The 20,273-nt window shown below is 52.3% G+C and overlaps 1 protein-coding gene across 1 annotated transcript; it reads left to right on the top strand.

The window, feature by feature from the left end:
• Positions 1-4,109: 4,109 nt before the first annotated feature.
• LOC131210252 (CLK4-associating serine/arginine rich protein-like) lies at positions 4,110-9,504 on the top strand. Its single transcript, XM_058203466.1, has 7 exons — positions 4,110-4,208; positions 4,360-4,457; positions 4,886-5,067; positions 5,199-7,119; positions 7,231-7,388; positions 8,086-8,187; positions 8,289-9,504. The coding sequence occupies exons 1-7, from the start codon at positions 4,110-4,112 to the stop codon at positions 9,470-9,472; spliced, it is 3,744 nt and encodes a 1,247-aa protein (XP_058059449.1). The 3' UTR covers positions 9,473-9,504.
• The last annotated feature ends 10,769 nt before the right edge of the window (positions 9,505-20,273 follow it).

Raw genomic sequence — 20,273 nt, 5'->3', positions numbered from 1 at the left:
ACGAACTTGCAGGGATTTGTTATACCGGCAGTACAGAGGCCCTGTGTGAAGTCGCAAACCGCCCCACCGCAACGGTCGCCGGCTGTTCAGCCCGTCATCAAGTCTCGCGCCATTTCTGCAACGCAGGCTGCCGGTGGAAGGAAAGCCACCCAACCGTTACGCAGGACATTCACCGATGATCAGTTTAAGACACTGTTCGACCGCTTCTTGCTAATGCACCCAGCAAAGGAAGCGAAAGAGGATGTAGACGGTTCGGGGGATCATGCGAAGGAGGCACCGGAAGTGAATAAAACTCCCAATGTAACGAGTGAATCGGTTGTGGGCGAGCTGGAACCATTACCCGTCCCTACCGCTGATCAACCATTACCCGACCAACCGACGAAAGTAGATCTAGACGCAGAGACAGTTGGTCATACGGAGAAAATATTTACCGAAGAAAGTGTGAACCCACCGGAACTGCTGGGCTTCACTAGTCACGTCTTGCCCAGTGTTTCGATCAAGGGCCGTTGGGATGCTAATTTAAAAGTGCGGCAAACCAGTAACATTGCCATTGAGGATTGGAAGGAGGACGAAAGAAATAATACGGTGCACGAGCAAAATGTTAAGTACCTAGAGCTCAACCACGCTGTCCTGCCATCGAAAGCAAAGGATGTTGAGCACGAAAAACCTTCTCAACTAGTTACTGAGGGCGAATCAGAACACTTTCGTGTCAGCTCAGAAGAACTGAAAGATAAAAAACGGGCAATCAACAAGGGATCGGACACAAAATGGCAACCCGGTGGCAAATCTGTTAGTATGGTCTCTTTGAAGTCCGACGCACCGAAAAAGCATTTCATGCGCGTTCCAAAGTCCGCTTGTAAAGTGGCAGCATCGCGGAACCAAGCCACTAAATCGAACAAGTATCTAGAACCATTCGTCGGCCTAAAGAAGGATTGTTCGAGTGAAAAATTAACTTCCAAAGCAGTGTTGGAGATATTTGACGATGAGACCAGCACTAGTGACGATGATGATTTGGAGGCAGACAAAATAAGATCTCTTTTGAAATTTAACAGTGAAGACAATAGCGATTCGTCTACCGACAGAGAAGAGCGCCCGTTGATGGTGACTTCGAAGACCAAGGCACACGCGTCGATAGCGACTCCAAAAACGGTCCAGTGCCAACGGAGCTTGCTGGAAGTATCAAGCATTCCAGCACTCCGCAGCCCAGCAGAGATGCATCACGAAAAGAGTTCTACGTCATCGTCGGAAGCCGTGGAGTACTCTTCCGGTGCCCGTTCGGGTGGCAGGTTTTTGGAAAACCTACGCATCTGGAAATCGGCGGTCGAAGTGCAATCGCAGAATTTAAAATTGGGCAACGAACTAACGGAGAGCCTGGACGTCCTGAAGGACAACATAAGAGCAATCCAAAGCCAAGCTACCGGCCTTGCCAAAATGACACCAAATTTGAACACAGTGGAGAACTATTCTACAGGCGAACCAAGCGTTTCGAGGCATCGTGAACCATCGTTCGGATCTACACCACCGCCGGCCGTACGACCAAAGTCATGTGAGTGTTTCGGGTGCCAGAGCACGTTTGACGAGCCAGTTCCACACCCAACTACTAGCCCCTCGTACGAACATAAGCAGCTTCAGCGGGCCGTTTTTGCACAAAATCCACGGTATGCACGAACGATTAGCAAAATCTGTAGCATCGGCCACCGTGCTCAGTGGGAGCGAAAAGGTGAAAGCTCCGGAGATGATACGGAATTGGCAAAAAAGGCGGCGCACAAATTCTTACAATCGTGGCAAAATGGACTTGCAAAGGAGGGCGGTAGCAGTAGCGGCAGCACACGTTGTTCCTCCTCGATATCGTTTCTTTCTACGGAGCACTCGTCACAGCAAAGTGACGCAATACCAGTTGGTGGGCGCAAGCATCTTGAAGGGTTCAATGAGGCTGAGCTGTGCTCAGATTTGGGTAATTTTCGAGGGAGCCACTCGTCACTGTTTGATCTGCAATCGTATCAAGAGTCCGAACTCAGTACGCCGCTGTCTGTAGAGTATGCCTTGACTGAAGATTCATCCTCATTGCCAGTACAATTCCGTAACGGTAGCCCTTATTCCGACGAGGGAGAAGTATTGAGTCATGGAGAAATCAAATGAGTCAATAAAACCGAGACCTGGTTCCGCATTTTAGTTTGTTTTTGGTTTATTCAGATTCACATTCACATTGAATTCATTTTCTGAAACTAAAATGATCAAGGCTTACCTGGCAGTACGACGGAGTAGCATCCGGCATCAGGGCTAAAGTTGCAGCCACATAAGAAACTCTGTGTCGACGTGCTAAGGAAAGGCACTTTCAGTTGTTAAGAGTGTTGCGTTTATGGGTTGGGGTGTTGTTACGCACTGCAATTAGGAGAACCATTGCAAACTCATAACTATAAAACCCCTAGCTGACACTTACGGTTGTCACTTGTCGTTTTTGAATCTTTTCACCGCGTTATTAGCGTAGCAGCGCAGTCTTTTTTCGAACTCCTCATACTCAAAGTTCTCATCATAGTGCCGCGTTACCTTCAAAGGTGTTTGGTGGCGTTACACGCAAGGTCTTTGGAAATCTCGACAGCGCTATTGGTTTATCGGCACTTGAATCTCGCCACACACATGTAGTTAAAAATTTGCGCACGAAAAAGAAATCGATTAAAGCCTTCATAAGTATGCTACCTTTGTGGTTTGTTGCGTGGTTTGTATTTGGCCATTATGTATTGCAGAACGAATGCAAAACATTGAGGTGCGTTTTTCGACGCTTCTTCCAACTTCAGCAGCTGCCGCAGCGAGCTCACCGGAAGCTGCGGAAGCTCATCGGAATCGGAAGCGGGGAACTGCGGCTTCACCTGAACGGTGGCGACTTGCGCTTGCTTTGCGACGTGCTGTTTCATCGAATTACTAGAAAGTATTGCCTGCTGAGCGGAGATCTTAGCTTCCAGCTCCACCAGCCTCACGGCGTGCTTCTCCATCCAATCCTGCTGCGCGGAAACCTTGGCTTCCAGCTCCATTACCTGTGCCTGCAGGGCATTGCTCCGCGGCATTGGTGGTTGTCACTTGAGGCAGAATGTGGCACGGCTCTATCTCGTCTGGCACAGGACACTCTTCCTCCTTCACCGCCACTTCGAAATCCTCCATAGCCGGCGTTGGAGCACTGGGACTGTGAGAGGTGCGCCTGCGGTACTTCCGTGGGCAGCAGTCGGTTACCTGCCGGTTCAGTTCTCGCCGTCGCCTGGTTCCTTGTGGAGCCTCTGTCCGTTGCCTCTGCTGAATCTTGTATGGCTCCATCTGCACAAAACGCAACCGGTAGTGAATATTGTCGGGCCCCAAGTTCGATACGTTCGTTTTGGGCGCATAAATTGTTGTTCAATTGTTTGTTTGAGTTTGACATTTATACGAATGACAGCATGCCGTGGTGAAGATGGTGGTGGTGAAAAACTTTAACCTTATAAACTTTATCTCACCACTGCTAAGACTAAGAAAAGACAACTAATTTATTTTTCCATACAAACTTTTTACAATTTTTTTGTTTTCTTTTTTATTTATGAAATTACTGTTGATTTGAGTGTGTTTTGATTATGTGTTTCAAGTACTACTTAATACTTAATCGGATATTTAAAACATTTAAATGTTTTATTTTTCCCTCGGCTTAACCTTCTTTGCCGACAGGGCTTCGGCGCAGCTGTGGTATTATTACCACAGTTGATCAAAAGTTTGACGTTTCGCGCGCGTTGTTTTTCTTTTTTGTGCCCTCTTCGCGCCGGCAGACTGTTTGCTTGGAACCGCATCGTGAAGGTCGTGTTTTGGTTTGCTCTGAAAAAGAGTTGCACTGTTGGAAGGCTCAGCGAATTTTGTAAATAAGTAGTGCCCCATTTAATTCGATGGTTAAGCATAAGATGCCGAAAGTGAACTAGTGAAAGCGCCAACGATATTCGGCAGCGATGCGGCACAACGATCTTTCCCTTACGGCGGACACTAGCAATCGACGCTACTCGTTCACCTTGTTGCCCCGTTGGCGGTGAACGTGGGGTCGTGAATAAATGTTTGGATGGTAGCAGTTTTCCAATTCAAATTGTATAGACGATCCGAAAATGTGGCACGAAGCACGGAAGCAGGAGAAAAAGATCCGCGGCATGCTGGTCGATTATCGGAAGCGTGCCGAGCGGAGACAGGACTTCTACGAGCGGATTGTAAGTACGGAACCGGTTCTAACCCTCCGGCTCATTTAAATGTATCCGATGCACCGTTTCGGTTGCAGCTGCAAAAGTTGTGGTGTACTAATATCGGGTTGGTTATTTTCATGCTCACGCTCGGCCGGCACTCGGACCAAATGGCCAACAGAAAGCCGATCCGACGCAGTTCCTTCAAGTGCATGGGCGCAAATGCAAGATCCATCTGGACGCCAGCGTCGCGACAGCTGCCGAGAATCCCGCAATCATGCAAGTGATATTCAATGCCTAAGGGAGCTCTGGTCAACTCCCGTTTCCGTTTCTTTGCAAAAATACTCTCACGCACGCATTCACACAGTCCTTTACCAGTCCTTTCCAACCATTCCTGTTCTGATACCCCTGCGGGTCGCAATTCCGGTTCGGGACGGCTCGTTGCAAACGACGCTCATTTCCTGTTTTTGTTGTGTCGAAGTTTGCATCGAGGGGGAAAAGCCCATAATTGTCCGGCAATTGTGTCCACGGAATTGCTGTCCTGTGGCAGAAACGATCGTCCTTCCGATTTGGTGCCCTTGACGTTGTGATGTGTCCTTGAAATGCAGTTCCACGTTCTTGCCGCCGATTCTCAATTGTGGCAAGCATCGTGAAAGGCGGTCTCTAAGTCGGTTCATTTGATTTTCTTTTGCCCTCGCCACTAACAGGATGCCCTGGCAGGGGCAGAAGGAAAACCTGATCGATCGCTTCGATGTGCGCGCCCATTTGGACTACATTCCGCCGGTTCCGCGCTCGGAAACAACGGATGCACCGACGGAGCAGGCGGACGACACCGAGCGCTCGATGAACTATGAACGGTTTCGGGTGCTGGCTCAGAACGAGTTCCTCGGTGGGTAACTATTGATCCAACGATGCACAGTCTGCATCGATCGCGCCTTCCAGTTCCGGAATGGAGGGAGAGGAGGAAGGCTCTTCTAGGGCGTCCCGGTTTTAATGAAACAATCACGGTCCCATTTGTAGGAATCGTCGAGGAAAAATATCTACATCAGCTGCACCTGGAAGAGCAGTTCGGGGTGAATGCGCAAGTGGAAGCGGAAACGAAAGCGGCTTCCGCCGCTTCGAAGAAAAAGTCCGCCGCCGGCGCTGCGATCGGGTACACGTATGAGGAAACCGACACGGTGGTCGCCGGCAGCTCTGGAACAGGTGGCTCTATCGGCAGCTCAATGGCAGGCACCTCGTCGTCGGTCCCATTCGCCCAGTCCATCACTGCCATCGAAAAATCGGCCGACTCGGCACCGCAGGCCGGGACTTCCGGTGCGGCTAGCTCTTCGGCGCGGTACGACGAGTGCATGAAGGACGAATCGGACTCCGATCTCGACATGGACGTGTCGATCGACATAAACAAGATTGGCACGGTTCAGGCGCACGAGCTGAACGCGTGCGGTCGTCAGTACGGCATGAAGAGCAACGATTTCTATTCGTTTCTCACCAAGGACGCCGACGAGGCGGACGCGCTGCGAATGGCCCGCGAAGAGGAGCAGGAGAAGATCATGTTTAGCGGCCGCAAGAGCCGTCGGGAACGGCGGGCTCAGCGCGAGCGTAAGTTTGCCGGTCGACCACTCAGTCCGCCAAGTTACGCGGCCAAAGAGGAACTGTTACCACGGACCCTGGTGGAAACGAACGATAGTTCCCGGTCACCGTCGCCGATCAACTCGGGCAAAATCACGTACATTACGTCGTTCGGTGGGGAAGATGAACTGCAGGCACACGGCAAGGTTTCGTTCGGTTTCAGCCGCGACATGAGTACGCTGGGCGGGATAGCGGCCGGCACTTCGAAGGCGGCCCGGTTGCGGGCCGAGGCAGCCGGTGGTGAAGCTGGCGGAGGTGCGTTGAGTTACGCGGAGAAGGTGAAGCAAAATCTCGAAAAGCTTAAAGCCCAACAACCGAAGGAGAGCGACAAGAAGCCTCCGGTTCAGTATCAACGGTCTGCCGAGACGAGCCGGGGACGACGAGGACGAGGCAGTAGTAGACGCAGCAGCAGCAGCGGAAGCAGCCGAAGTCCTCCACGGAGAAGCCGCGGGAGAAGGAGCTCACGCAGCAGTAGCAGTAGCAGCAGCGATAGCAGCAGCAGTAGTCCTGCCTCTCGCAAACGGGGCACTGTGGCAGACAGGCGGCCGCAAAGATCGCGAGCTGAAAAAACGGGTGACCGAAATCGATCGCCGGCAAGGGTTGGAGGGCCCAGCGCACGGTCTGGAGGACGACACGCGACGTACTCGCGCTACCGACGGCGCTCTCGGTCGTCTGCTTCACGATCACGGTCCGTTTCACGATCACGGTCTCGTTCGCGCACTCGCGGACGGAGACGCTCTCCACCGGCGCGGGCTCGCAAGGGCCATTCACGACGTTCCTCCTCATCTACCTCGCGTTCGTCACGATCGCGCTCCCGGACTCCTGCGGGGCGCCGTCAGCGAACGCCAACTACTAGAGCACCGGGCGGTGGTGATTCGTCTGACGGTTCACTCGAAAAGCCTCGCGCACCAACGGCAGGGGTTCCTCAGGAGCGAAAAGTGGCCACGCTCCCGACGATTGTACCATCCCCGATCCTTACCGCATTACCTCCACCGCCACCGCCACCACTGCCACCAGCGTCAACGGGTGCATCACTTTCGACCGCTGGCTCGGCGGTAGTTGACGAAAAGAAACCGATCCCTTCGCTGGCGTTGATCGAACCCGAACCGGAAGTACCGATCAAACGATACTACGGCCGCCGACGGGGTGATGAAAGTTCCAGCGACGACTCGAGCACGTCCGACGGTGATCGTGACACAAACGGTGCTGCGGAAGAGCGGAAACCCGCACCACAGGCCTTGGCGGGGCACGATCCACCGTGGGGTGACGGTGACGACGGCACTTCCGGCACTGGACCAGCAGGGAGCAGCAAGTGAGTGAGGCGTAGCGTATTCGTTCGATCATCACTTTTGTTGGATGTTTTCTGCCACCCATCATCGAACCTGGTTTATTCACCGATGTATTCTTTTTGCTTTACCGGCAGGTTGGCAAGCGGTTTCACTGACACAATGGTACAGATTAAACAGGAAAAGCTGGACAGCTCTACTGGCCCGACCACTGCCAGCTGTGGGACTGGCGCGTCGTTAAGGTTTGGTAAAACGGTCCCCGGTGGCACGAGCGCACCCGAATCCAAAGTCAGTAAGAATACGCCTCATCCGTCCAACCAACAAAATAATCCGATCGTTCCGTCCACCACCAAATTGCTTCTGTCTGCCCACCGAGTGTGTGTTTTTTGAGATAGCTTCCGTTCGCTTTTGTCGAACGTTTCGATTATCGCGAGTTGGGCCGAACTTGTCGTGTGATGGGCAAGAGGGAGGCCGATGCCATCACATATCATGATCGAGACAACCACTTCCTTGACGATCGACGATAGTTTCCCCATGGTTCTTGTTCAGGTTCACGAAATTTCCGGTTGCCGGCTATAATTTCGGACAGTAGTTTTTGTTTCATAAACTGTTTTGTGAGTTTATTTGAAGCAATTTTCCTTTCTGTCAGCCAGTTTGCGACTAACGTTTCTTGCCATGCCAGTAACACTAAAAAACGGTATCGATTAAGACTTCTTTGGCGTTCGTTATCGTAGGGAATGCGACCAACAAGACACGTGGGTTAGATCCTATCATTCAACACTGACAAACCTGCGCCAACACACACTTAAACTAGTTCCTCATATTGCCACCATCTGGTAGTATAGATCACCGATCATTCCTCTCTCTCGATCTCTCACTCTACCTTTTGTTTTCTTCCTCTGCCCCACCTAACACCACCCAACTCATTCTCTGTTTATCTGCGTGATTCTGGGGCGGTTGGTGCGTTGTGCGTTCCGATCATTCATTGCAGGCCGGAATCGTTACTGGGGCGGCTTCTGCCTCGAAGCCTGGCTCGTCCGTTAATCCGCGCGATCGGTTGAAGCGCAAGATGCAAATACTGCTCAACAAACAATGTGAGTGCGGTGTGGTCGGTTTCCGTCTGTGATCGTATTTGGAACCATTGGGAAACACGAGGCAGCTAACCGTGTATGCTCTTTTCAATTTCCCCCCCCAGATAAAGCGGACAAAAAGGCGGAGATCGAAAAGGTGGAACGCCAAATTCAGCAGCAACAGGAGCGGGACGATGAGATGCGCGAGTTGGCGCTAAAACTGCGCCGCCGGCAGCGTGAACTGCGGCACAAGTATGGCACCCCGGAAAGTGATCACAGTAAATCGCACAGTTCCGACGAGCGCAGCACGGGCGACGAGGACGAAGCTGCGGGTGGTAGTCACGTGAAGCAGCAGCCGCCGCCGCGATTCGGCCACAGCTCGACAGCTCGCGAGGGTTCCCGGTCTCCGCAACGGCAACCGCTGCTCTCCTCTCCATTGGCGTCGATTGCCGCGCCGAGACTGACACGGCCTCCACCTTCGTTACGAGTAGAGTCCCTGTCGGCAGTACCTAGCTACAGGAACAGTGCGGTCATCGAGCGGAAACCCGTTCTGAGAAGTGCCACCGATTCCGGGCCAAGTCCACAGGTTCCACCGGTTACCATGTACAGCGGCCCCGGTGGTGATGTGGGACGCTTGCGTCGCCGAAATTCTCCTGCAATCGGTGGATCGACGGGTTACAGGACGCAACAGTCCGTACCGGTGTCCTCCCATTCAATGAGCCTTCGTAGGGGTGCTGGTGGTGGTGGTGGTGTCCCAGATACCGTTAGTGGGCCGGCAGGATCTGGTCATCGACCAAGCGCTCCTCCCGGTGGGGGCCGGTTTGATGATCGTAATCGGCGACGGTCACCACCGACACGTTACAACCGGTCGCGATCCAAGTCGCGCGAAAGGATGCCTTCTGCGCGAGACACATCTACGGCCCCGGGGCGTGGTAGGGGTGGGCGCCGCACGGAATATCCAGGTCGTTCCAGAGATTACGATCGGCCTCACGGTTACGCCGGTGGTGGTGGTGGTGGTGGCGGCGGAGGATCACATTCAGGTTTCAGTGCAAGCTCTAGTGGCGGCGGCGGTGGCGGCGGCGGCGGCGGTGGTCGCTATCGTGGTGGAAGACGATCGCGATCTGGATCGCGCGGCCGAAGATCACGTTCGCCTGGTCGTCGTTCCGGATCACCCGCCCGTGGACGTGGTAATGGTGGCGGCGGTGGAGCACTGGTCGGAGCAGGCACATCTAGTAGTAAGTCGGGAAGCACAAGCACCGCTAGCCGGCAGACGGAACCGAGGGCGGTTAAGAAATTGGTGGACTACTGACACACGGGCACAAACGTGCTTTTCACTTCGCGTGCCACCTGGCCACCATGTTTCAGTTTTCAGTTTTTGCTTACACTTTGTTCCTACATTTCAACGTTATTTATACCTTACTGACCTCAGCACTTCAAACACTAAATATTGTTCTATTATGCTAATTCCTAATTCCTATACAAACATACAACACATACATTCACACTTACCATTGCGTACGTGCGCTCGGCACGTACCATTCACATAACAACACGTACACTGAACACGCTACAAAGAAACCTCCTGCAACGGCAACGGATTCAGGTTATACTACATACTATTTGGCGGTGGCCGCAGCTTGGTTCGGTGCGGTCGCACTGAACTTGTTGATGCTCTTTGCTTTCACTTGGGTGTTTCTTTCTCTCTTTTTTAACCCCACAAACCTGCAGAAGAGATGTAAGAGACTTACCTGCTTACGAATAAAGTTATTAAATAAAATAGCACACAGGCTTAGAATTGTTTTATCGTTCCGAAAGATCTTGTGCTTCTTGCAGCAACCCGCGTTGTTTAAAAATCCCGTGATCTGGAAAATTCCGATTTGGGGGCCGATGAAATGGACTTTGGATTTTCATTTACACTTTAATCTGTATTATTTTGCAGTTCTCCGAGTGTTTCGCTCTGTACCGAAATACACACCGAAACCGAGACATTGGCATCGGGTGAAGGTGTTGATTAGATATCTCCGGCAGCGTTTAAGTCGATCGTATCGTCCTCAGCGGGGTTCATTATTCTCCACAATTATTATACGACAATTTACGCATACTTTTTCTGAATCGCTGACGCCAAATCTGTACTTTTAAATGGCGATAAGAAAAATGTTAATCCCACGCGCCAAGCGCCGCAGACAATGGTGCGCATTGTTGCGGCCAGCGACAAACAGAAAAGCAACAAGTAAACGGACAAAGGGCGCCAAATAGCCGCGTTACAGTACGGATGAGTACATAATTTGTATTTTTAATTGCTAATCGTCTGCCACCGGAGCTTCGTCTGCTGGTGGCGATCGCACCCGTTCCGGGTCCGCGTTTCTGCTTTGTTGTGCCGAGATCTGTTCCTCCAAACGACCCGACGTTTGGCGATCATAAAGTGGTGGGTTCGGAGATCTTTCTGTGTAGCCCAATACTGGGTGGAATTCTCGTGAGGGCACTTGCATCAAGACGACGCATCCTACCGTCGGAACCAACGTTCCGAAGAATCCCAATCCAGCCACGGTACCGGTGCTACATTTTCCTGCAGCCCTCGCGGCAGCGCGCGGTCTCTACGCTAACCTGTCAAAAGTCAAGGTTATGGAAATAGAATAAATTCATAATTAGTGACCCGTGTGGGCGGCTTCAGCGGTCGGCTGCCGTCTAGACCCACTAGAGATAGCCAACGATTCGGAGAATGTGGCGCAAAAGTCGCCCGTGGCCGGTGACACTCGAACAAAGCAATGTCAGCGGATGTAGCCCCTGTGACCCCTCTCAAAGTGTTAGTCAAGGAAATGCCCGAAATATGATAATTTTCTCCCCGCGGGCGAAGTTCGTTTGTTTTGCGCCGCGCACTCAACGTAACGCAACGGTAGCGGGAATTTGCGCGCGCATAAAGTAAGCCGGCCACGTGGAGAAATTAATTAATCTTGAAACTGCGGTCCTTACCGAAAATTTGTTGGGCAACACTCGTGGCGGGGTCGGGAAGGTTAACCTTGTGTCGCAATTGATTTAATTTTACGATGAAAACGAATTTGCCATTCAAATCTCGGGCTGAACCAACTCGGAACACGCTCAAGCGGGCTGAATGCTTACATCTGAAAATCTTCACGCCACGCAAACCGTGAGCGAGTGTCGAACGACAAAATTGAAAGCATACTCCGCCCGCCAGGTGACTGCAGCCTCGATATCGCGGTAAATCAGGTCGCCGGGACCACAACGACTCCCCAGCCAGGTGGTTGGGCGCGCGCCGAATTACTTTCGTTCTCTCCAGACGCTCCTGACCGAACTCTTATTATGCTAATCAATCATGGTATTGCGTATATTCTTTTCCTCGTCGTCGTCGTCGTCGGCGGCGGGAGACGATCGGGCATGATGCGATTATATCACCGGCATTGTTGCCGGTGAGGCCCGGGCCGAGTTGTTCGTCTTTCTATTTGCAAGTGACTCTGAAGGCACCCACAACGCACTTCGCGGCCTATGACTAGTACCTTTCCCTCCGTGGGTCGTGACGATTCGGGACCGGGCGGGACACGATGATGCTGCGACCGTGATAGCGCCGCCGAACGGGAAGTGGACCTCCGCACACAGAACGGCCGGGCGGCCCCGTGGTCCGCTGACGAAAGATGACAAACCGAAGCTGGGAGCGGGTTACGTCACTGGTGAACGAGACGGAGAAAAATGTCACCCATCGGTCGGGGCCAATTCTTGAACCTCCGGCGGCGTGATTGCCCGTGATTGTTGCTGAGGACGATATCGGTTCATCCTCCGCTTCGGTTTCGTAAGGCGAATATTAATTAAGTGGTGACACCGAACTCGGCTCGGTACTCGGTTTTGCGGATTGATTTCGCGCACCACTCAGCCCTTTGCAGGGACACAGTTGGGGACGAGTGACGGGGATGTGCGGTGTGCGATCTGATAAAAACCGCAACGCCGGTGTGGATGAGTTCACTAATCGTTCACCTTTGCAGCGGGCAACGATCAGTCCCGGCATGAGAATGATCGTGTCAACCGGCGTGTGGTGTATTTTGAGCACAAAAATTATGTAATTAATTCCGATGACTCTTTGGCACCTTTGGTGGCGACGACGGCGGTTGCCTCGAGTCACAGCCGCCGAGGTCGAGCAGCACATCTTCGGGACGGTTTGTCGGATTGCCTAATGAATGGCCACGCGGGAGGAACCGAAACCCGAAACCCGCCAGGGAACGTGAACCACCGTTCCCAGGCCCGGCCAACTCGTGACAAATGCATTAAACGCACCTCCGGCACCTGTGGACCGGTGCCAACACTGGGCGCCCATTTTGTGTCTGTTTCGAAACTTCCTTAACCCCGTACAGAGCCGATCGGCACAGAAACCGATGACCCTCCGCTGGCTTACGGGTGAAGGTCGCTCATCTTCAGCAGCGATATGTTTCCGTTTCTGTCCATTACGTCACCCGGTACACGTACGCATTGATAGTTTCAGTTTGCGTGACCTAAGTGACGCACCGAAATGGCAACCACTTGATGTGTGTCAAAGGTCAACCCCGGGTGGTGGGTTAGGAAAATCGAAATCTTGACCCACAGCACACACAGACTGCTGCTAACGTTGTTCTTCCGCCAGTGGCCAGCGACTGTGTGAGGCAATCGCCAGCCCGATGAGAGATGCTGTGGAAAGCGATCCACAGGCGGTGTGGGCCCTCGGGGACCCGAATCCGGGTGTCAGGGTGCCGAACCTGTTCCTTCTTGCGAGTGTGTGCTTAATTATGCACGGTAAGGAGTATGGTGCGATGATAAGTTCAATGGGTAACCGTTGCCGTTTTGCGTCACGCTAGGTTGCGGTTGGCTCGGGCTCGAAACAAATAGTAACTTGTCGATGAAATAAAAATAAAACAAAACCGGAATTCTAAAACGGTTGAAAAAACCCAAAACAAAAGAAAAGTTAATAAAAAATGAAATGAATGTAACAGAAAAAACGCATGAAACATGCAAAGAGGTAACAAAGAACCGAAAACAAACAGTGAGAAACAAAGAAAGGTAGCGGCTCTTACTCTCGTTTATATCTGTTCAAAACTGAACCGTGCCAGCTCGGTCCATTGCCCTAATTCTTGGCACCTTTTTACTCTCACCTTATCCTCTCTCTCTTTGGCCGCTCTAATAAATCATAATTTCACTCAAGCCCATAGACCATTTATCAAGTGGACGATTTTGGGGCGCCAAAGTCCGACACCGACACCGACAGTGACAATCGAAACCAAAGCGGACCATTTCCAGACACTCGAACCGATTACGTACACCGTTTTTCGCCAGTCTGGCCAGCCGGGTCCCTCACGGCTGGGCGCATCATCTGGACCACCTTCTTGTTTACCTTCGTGCGCAGCATAATCTGCTTTGCGCGCGTTGCCAAACGGTGCTGGCGATGATGCGTGTAACGGGTTTGATAAATGATTGTTCCGAAACGATAGGGTTCCCCTTCGTGAGCGCCCAAATTTCGTACGTGCCCGGCTGACATTTTGACAAACCCCTGACTCGTTAGCGAAGATTGAGGCCAAGCGCCGCCTTAGCATCATCGGCGGGCACACGTACTTTGCGGTTCATTCGGTCAGTAGGTACCTTGCCTGCGAGAGGCTTGGATTAAGATGTCATTGCATCAGCGGTCAGCGAATCACCGGTTCCGCCGCTGGTCATTTTTTGGCGCAAACGCTTGTGCGGTCGCAGACTCCTTACAGCAGGGTAGGGCCTTTTGAGGGACTTGATAAACTTTTTTATGCGATGTAATTGCAGTGCTGTTACATCGCTCTCTTTGCATCTTCAAAACGATGTTGCCCTTGGTTGTTGGCCTGAAGATCCTCACCGTACTAGTGCTGTCGAGTGACTCAACACCACCCAAACTAGCCGAGCAGCATCCACCAAGGCGCGGTCGCTGGTTGACATTGAACGGCTGGGGCTTCGTTTAAGAAGAGCGTGAAGGCAGTTCTGCAACCGCGGCTGTGCCCTTGCGTGTGCAAGAAGCACCCGTTAAACGGTGTCCCCGCGGTCGCGGGCCTCACAATTAGCCTACACGAGGCCCCCATCGATCAGGTACGATCAAGTTGCTACTTGGAAAAATCGATCTCCGGTGCTGCTGACCACTGCGAGTATTTGAAGTAATTATGCTTCAATTGGAATTAATTCGCACCATTACGTGATTTGTGACGTTCCGTGGTGTGGCGCGCCACGATCGATCTAAGACCTGTCGTTCCTGTGGTGTGTGCGCGTGTTCGAATCTAAAACGACGTTGCTTGGTTCCGATTTGAACGGGCTAAAAGTTTCGATATTTTGTTTCCGCGGATGCTCGGTTTTCTAAAAATAAACAACCATTTTTTCGTCGATCGATCACTACCTACACTTCGCCGCCGACGATCAGCCGGCGCGCTTCTTGAGAACGGCGCCCGAAACGCAATACGCGGCGCCGCGAGTTCTCACGGAACAAGAAGTTGAGGTAGACATTAATACACGGCTCCACACCACCGACGTCCGAACGGCAGGTCCATTGCCCTGGCAGTTTTAATCATGCGCATGGAAGTGACGATGGCGTATTTCGCGCGCCGCGCCAAGCGTTAAACTCCCGCACGACGCGCGGGCAGGAAACTACGCACGTCGGAAGGGCGAAGCGCAAACAGGAAGATGATCTCGGGCCCACAAGGAGGCACGGACGATGGACGCGTCGCTATTGCTTTATTCAGCCGCCGCCGCAAGGGGTCGTCCGCGGAGGACAGGAACCTTCAGGCAGCTTGAACTGCTTGATATGTTGAGCAATTAAGCCGTGAGATATTTTTGCTTTTGTTTCCCGCAAACGATCGCACTACAATGTAATTAATCGAATTTAAAAGCCATCTTCCGCGCGCTTCACACGCCGAGTTCGGACCTCGGCGGATCGGATTGACTTCCCAATCAACGTCCCAGCCGCTGGTCACGCGTCACATCCTGGACCACGGGCACATCCTTCCACGGGCACACATTAGCAATAATTGGCAATAAAAAAGGTACCTATTTGGTTTAATTAATTGCTGCCGGCCGACTCGCCAATCGAAAGACTTCAACGGGAGGGCGCAGTTGCAGCGACGAACCTGCGTAATGTTTTAAAAAACCTCCTCCAAAACGCTTCCCCCCTCGAGTAGGTAAACAGTTTCCCATTTACGAAACTGCAGCCGGTGGCCACTCGATGCGCGGGTTCGATGACGAAGCGATAAGCTTCCATCGGGCGGCACAAATTAATGTACCGCTGGCGATGGCGTCGATGGCGACAAATGCTTCGCCTCGCCCTTGGCCGGACGACCGGAGGGCACGCGGTGGGTCAAGTGAATCTCACTCGTCCCGGCTCGACTCGGCTCGGAAAGTTCGATAAATCTCGCTCCCCGAACTGCCGCTGGGACCCCTGTGGCCCGAAAAGAGAATCCGTGTTCTGTTCGGCTAGCTAGAAGCGCCGTCGCATCCTCCGCTGGGGTTAAGCATCTTCGTTCCGAACGCAGATGGCAAAAAACGAGGAACATAGCAAAGATCGTGGTCGATAACTGGGAGTAATTTAAATCGTCAACAGCGTCGCGGGCCTTCGCGTATCGGGCCGATCACCGGCCACGTCCGGCCGCGAGATGGTCAAAGGTGGGGGCATTTCGTGAGCCACTCGTTCGGTTTGTTGTGAGCCGTATGGTCCGAACCGCGTGAGATTCCTTCTTCGCCGTGCGGCTCGCTTTGCGCAAGCCGCTCTGCGCAGCGCGGCCCGCGGGGCAATCAATTAATGGAATTGCAACTATTCGACAGAATACTGCGGCAATGTTTACACACCTGGTCAAAGGCTTGACGGGGGCTGGTTACGGGGTGAGCGGGGCGAGGATCTTTTGGCCCCCGCCTCCGGGTCCGGGGTGTGTGCATGAGCTCACGGAGGACAATTGGAAAATTAGTCAATCGTCCGTGGATGATTTACTGTGGAAACGGCTGCGTCCGCCGGGCATAGATAATGCACGCCGTGGCGCAGATGTGCCAGTTGATCACGAGCGCGCGCCGATCGAGCCGACATCATAAAATCATAAACGAGCTTGCATTTTGCTCACCGATAATGGGGTCCCGTTTTTGCCCCGTGGTGGCCATCTATTTTGAGAGGTGGCCATTTGGTTTGAAATTTCGAAAATGTTCGCCAAGAATTAAGTTTTAAAATAAATAAAAAATTCTTCACCTTATTAACTGCATCACTTTTCGTAATTTATTATTTGTTTTCTTAACGATCGGCTTAACGTTTCGAGAGTAATCAAATAAAGGCGATCGATAATCAATCAGTAATCAAAAATCGATAATGTGAAATCATTAACTCTGCCAAAAACTGCACGCTCAGGATATAAATATCTTCGGCCTGTTACAAATGGATGACAACAAACGATTATCTTCCCATGTTTCCACGATCTTTCCACGGTTAAATGGCCACAAAAATTGGTGACTGCTTCCAGCTGCTTTTATTATTACTTTATTATCAACGATCAACCGCAACACAAGAACCAATGATAATTATAGAGCAATGATGGTCACACGCAGTAAACAATTACCGCTTGGTTCGGCTTGATTGGTTGTACCGATTACTGCTCCAAGTCTCACTTCGTTATCTCCGTGCGTACGTCCTGCGACTGGTCCTCAGATGGCCATCACCATATGTGGCCGCAGGCAGCCGGTTCATTATCGTCGCAAAATCAGCACAAGAAGAAGTTTTTGCACGCAAATGCGGTATGTTGACATGGAAATGAAGCGCTTCTGCTTCTGACAGGACGGCCCCTGGCTGCCCCAGGATTTCGATAATGTCAAGGTAGCCACCGGTACCGGTGGTGGTCGACTGGCACAGTGATCGTGAAAATCGTGTGCCTCGCAACCGGCCAGGTGTGAAGTGGCCAGCGTCACCGTACGGTCAACGCACGGCCCCTGCCGTGGAGGCGCCTTTCTTCCTCCGGTGTGCATCTTCGACAGCGATGGCCGGCTCATTACGTAATCGGATCGGAGTTGATGAAAGTGCCCACTTGCTGCGGCTTGCTGAACTTTATCGGCCGCCACCACAGGTCCTGGGCCGATCCTGACGCACGGCCGTCACGTTGATTGACCAGCCGGCCCGAAGGGGTTTCCTGGGTGGCCAACGCATAGCCTACGGCGGCTATGCGTCGAAACGATGTCCCAACCCCAGAGAGAGAGAGAGAGAGCGAGATTTACGCGGCGCTTTAATGCTCGGCTGTCCGTCGCCGTTTAGTGTGCAGTTCCAATACAGCCCCGGGCCGGGACGGCCCGCACCGGGTCAGTTTCCTTGACCTCCACCGTAAATGATACCGTGATTTGGGTAAATTGTAGGAAATAAAAAAACAATCACCAGAAAAGCAGAGAAAAACTCGACGCCTCCGAAAGGCCAGAATCTCGGGCCGTTCCGGCAGCATAATGCAGCCGTACCGTCAGGCATTGACATTTAGCCGCGGTTGATCTGCTGCTTAAAATTAGATTAATACACAGGCCGGTGAGTGGCCCGCGACTCGGTAGCGTCTTCAATTCTGTGTGTGCCCTCTCCTGCCGACTTCATCTCGGCTTGACCACCCATAGCCACGACCCGCCCCGGAGCGTGGGGGGCGCTGGCGGTGCAACCTTTCGCGGGCTGGAGGCTCGTAAACATTTGACATTGTACCCTTTTCGGCCGGGGCTGGGAGTTTTCGGTGTCATGAAATGTCAAGATCCACTGCTAATTGTGGGCAGGTCAGCGAGCATAAACCACGGACTTATGCTGCCCCGGTCCGAGTAATGTTGCGACTCAGGTCACCCGACTTTGTGTGGCATTCCACGCTGATAACAGCACGCTGGTAGTCCGACCCGAAACACCCCGCGACGCCAAGGACACCCAAACGGCCCCCTGCGGTGGCTGTAAGTGGTGTTTGCATGTTTGAGTTTGTAAAGTCCGCGTCCAAACACTGGTGGCCCACGAGTCGCTTCCGCTCCGAGCCCCAGACCGAGTGTGGACACTTGTAATTAGGCACCGTGTTGTCGCGCGCGGCCAATCGATGGTAATGCATTCATCAAACATAAAACATCGTCGATTGGTTCACTATCAGTTTCCGTGATGCGCGAAGCTGAAGGTCGCTGGGCACTTGGCGGTGTCCGGCAACGAACCGGCCGAGTCCCGGTAGCATGGCGTTTGCAAAGTTTTCGCCAGTAAAATGCCAAGGTTATGATGCCATCGGGGGGGACACACTTTTGTGTGCTGGGAAATATATCAGGTTGTTCAATCGGCGTTGCAATTCGATAATATAAACCTAATTTAATGGTTTGTTCCAACGAAGTGAGAATCTGGAAGGGCAGCAAAATACGTTTCCACAGCTGCTTTAACCTTATGACCATCATTGAACGAAAAACGTTTTCTACGAATATTTTTTTTTAGGATTGGAAACAGATGGAGATCGCTAGGGGCCAAATCTGGTGAATACGGTGGATGTTCCAACAATTCAAATTTGAATTCCAGGATAGTGAATTTGCTCTTGCTGACGCTCTTGTGCTCTTGTGAAAGGGTGCATTGTACTGGCGAAAAACTGAACCAACTGATGCTGACACGTTCTTGACCGGTTTCTGGACACGAACTCGTTTCGGTGCCGAATATTCAGGTTGAAACCACTCCTTAGTCTCTTGTTTTCACTCAGGATCATCGGGATAGTCGAAGCACAAAATTTACTTTATCCTTTCGATCCTTTTCTCAAGTATTATTGCTGTCTTTGGACGTCCTTGATGAGGATCGTCTTCAAGGCTCTTACCACCACATCTAACTTCAGTTCAACTGTACTCTGTTATCGAACCGCATAATTTATTGAACAACCCAGTACGTGCACCCTTCCATCGTGCGAAAGTTAGCGTGAAAGGAGCTCCAATCAATAGTTCCTGCGAGAAAGACCTGCCTAGCCTAGACACGATAGACACCAAAGTAAGCCATATTTGGCGATTACTTCATTCGCGCTGCTCCGGCTGACTGATGCTAGATCTTCTCCCCGTTGGCCGGGCCAACACATTAACGACCGCATGGGTGTCGTGTAGAACTGTAAAATAATAAAATTCACCTTCCTACTCCGCACCACCTGCTCGGCTGTTGAAGCGTCTGTTATTGATGGGTCGCAATTAAAGGGGGGACCGCGCGCATCGGGCAACCCCTTCGAGCGATCGCGTCAACGGATCATCAGCCGTTTTTATGCGTTGCTTTTTTTTCATTGCCGCCGTTTCGGCCACTTGCCAAAACGTGTCCATCAAAGTTCGAACATCTTTTTCGAAGAACTTTGACTTTTGCGTAAGGATGCGTCGAGGAGCCATCGACGGTGGCAAAGGTCGCCCGCGATCGGGCGCGATGTTTGGTCCAGTTTGAGGTGGGACATTTTATGGGGACCGACCGTTGTCAGGATGATCGGCACGGCCGTCGGTTGACCTCAATCGCAGTCGATGCGGCCCGGCACAGGCTCAGGCGCACACACAATGCGACCCGAACTCCGGGCGGACTCCATCTGCGGTCATAAATCATACCACACCATCCGCCGGTGAGTTATCGACCTCAGTCTCTCTGTTCGCGATTGCGCGGGCCGCGCGCATAGTTTGCATAGTTTGCGAGCCCAGCTGAGGTCCGGTGGGAACCGAAAATGTCACCGAGACACTCGCAAGGCCTGGACGAGGAGTCTCGGGTATCAGTCGATCAAATAAGACGTCGCAGGGCTCGCCGGTTCGTTTGTGATTAGCAAGAACGAGAATCGTCGGCTTTTAAGGCCTCGCGAACGCGTCTGGTATCACCTAACAGCGATACAGGGGATTGGCCTCCGGGCTGTGGTGACATTTTATTATGTGGCCCCGCTACGAGCCCACTGCGCCCATCGTCGTCCTTATAAAAGCGTCGTGAAGAAGATGAGCATAATGGAAGGGCCGCTAGCGCAACATAAACGGCGCAGTGATCGCTACGAGGCAGTGGAGTTGCATTGTGCAATTTGCATCGCTAGATTAGGTGGCGGATGGTCCATGATTTTCTCCGAGCCCAACCGGGACCTAGGGACCTAAGGACCACCAACCGGGGGTCTGTCCAGTCGGCACCC

The sequence above is a fragment of the Anopheles bellator genome, chromosome 2 (genome assembly GCF_943735745.2).
Source record: "Anopheles bellator chromosome 2, idAnoBellAS_SP24_06.2, whole genome shotgun sequence".
Taxonomy (NCBI): domain Eukaryota; kingdom Metazoa; phylum Arthropoda; class Insecta; order Diptera; family Culicidae; genus Anopheles; species Anopheles bellator.
This window is presented reverse-complemented; position numbering and strand designations above follow the sequence as displayed.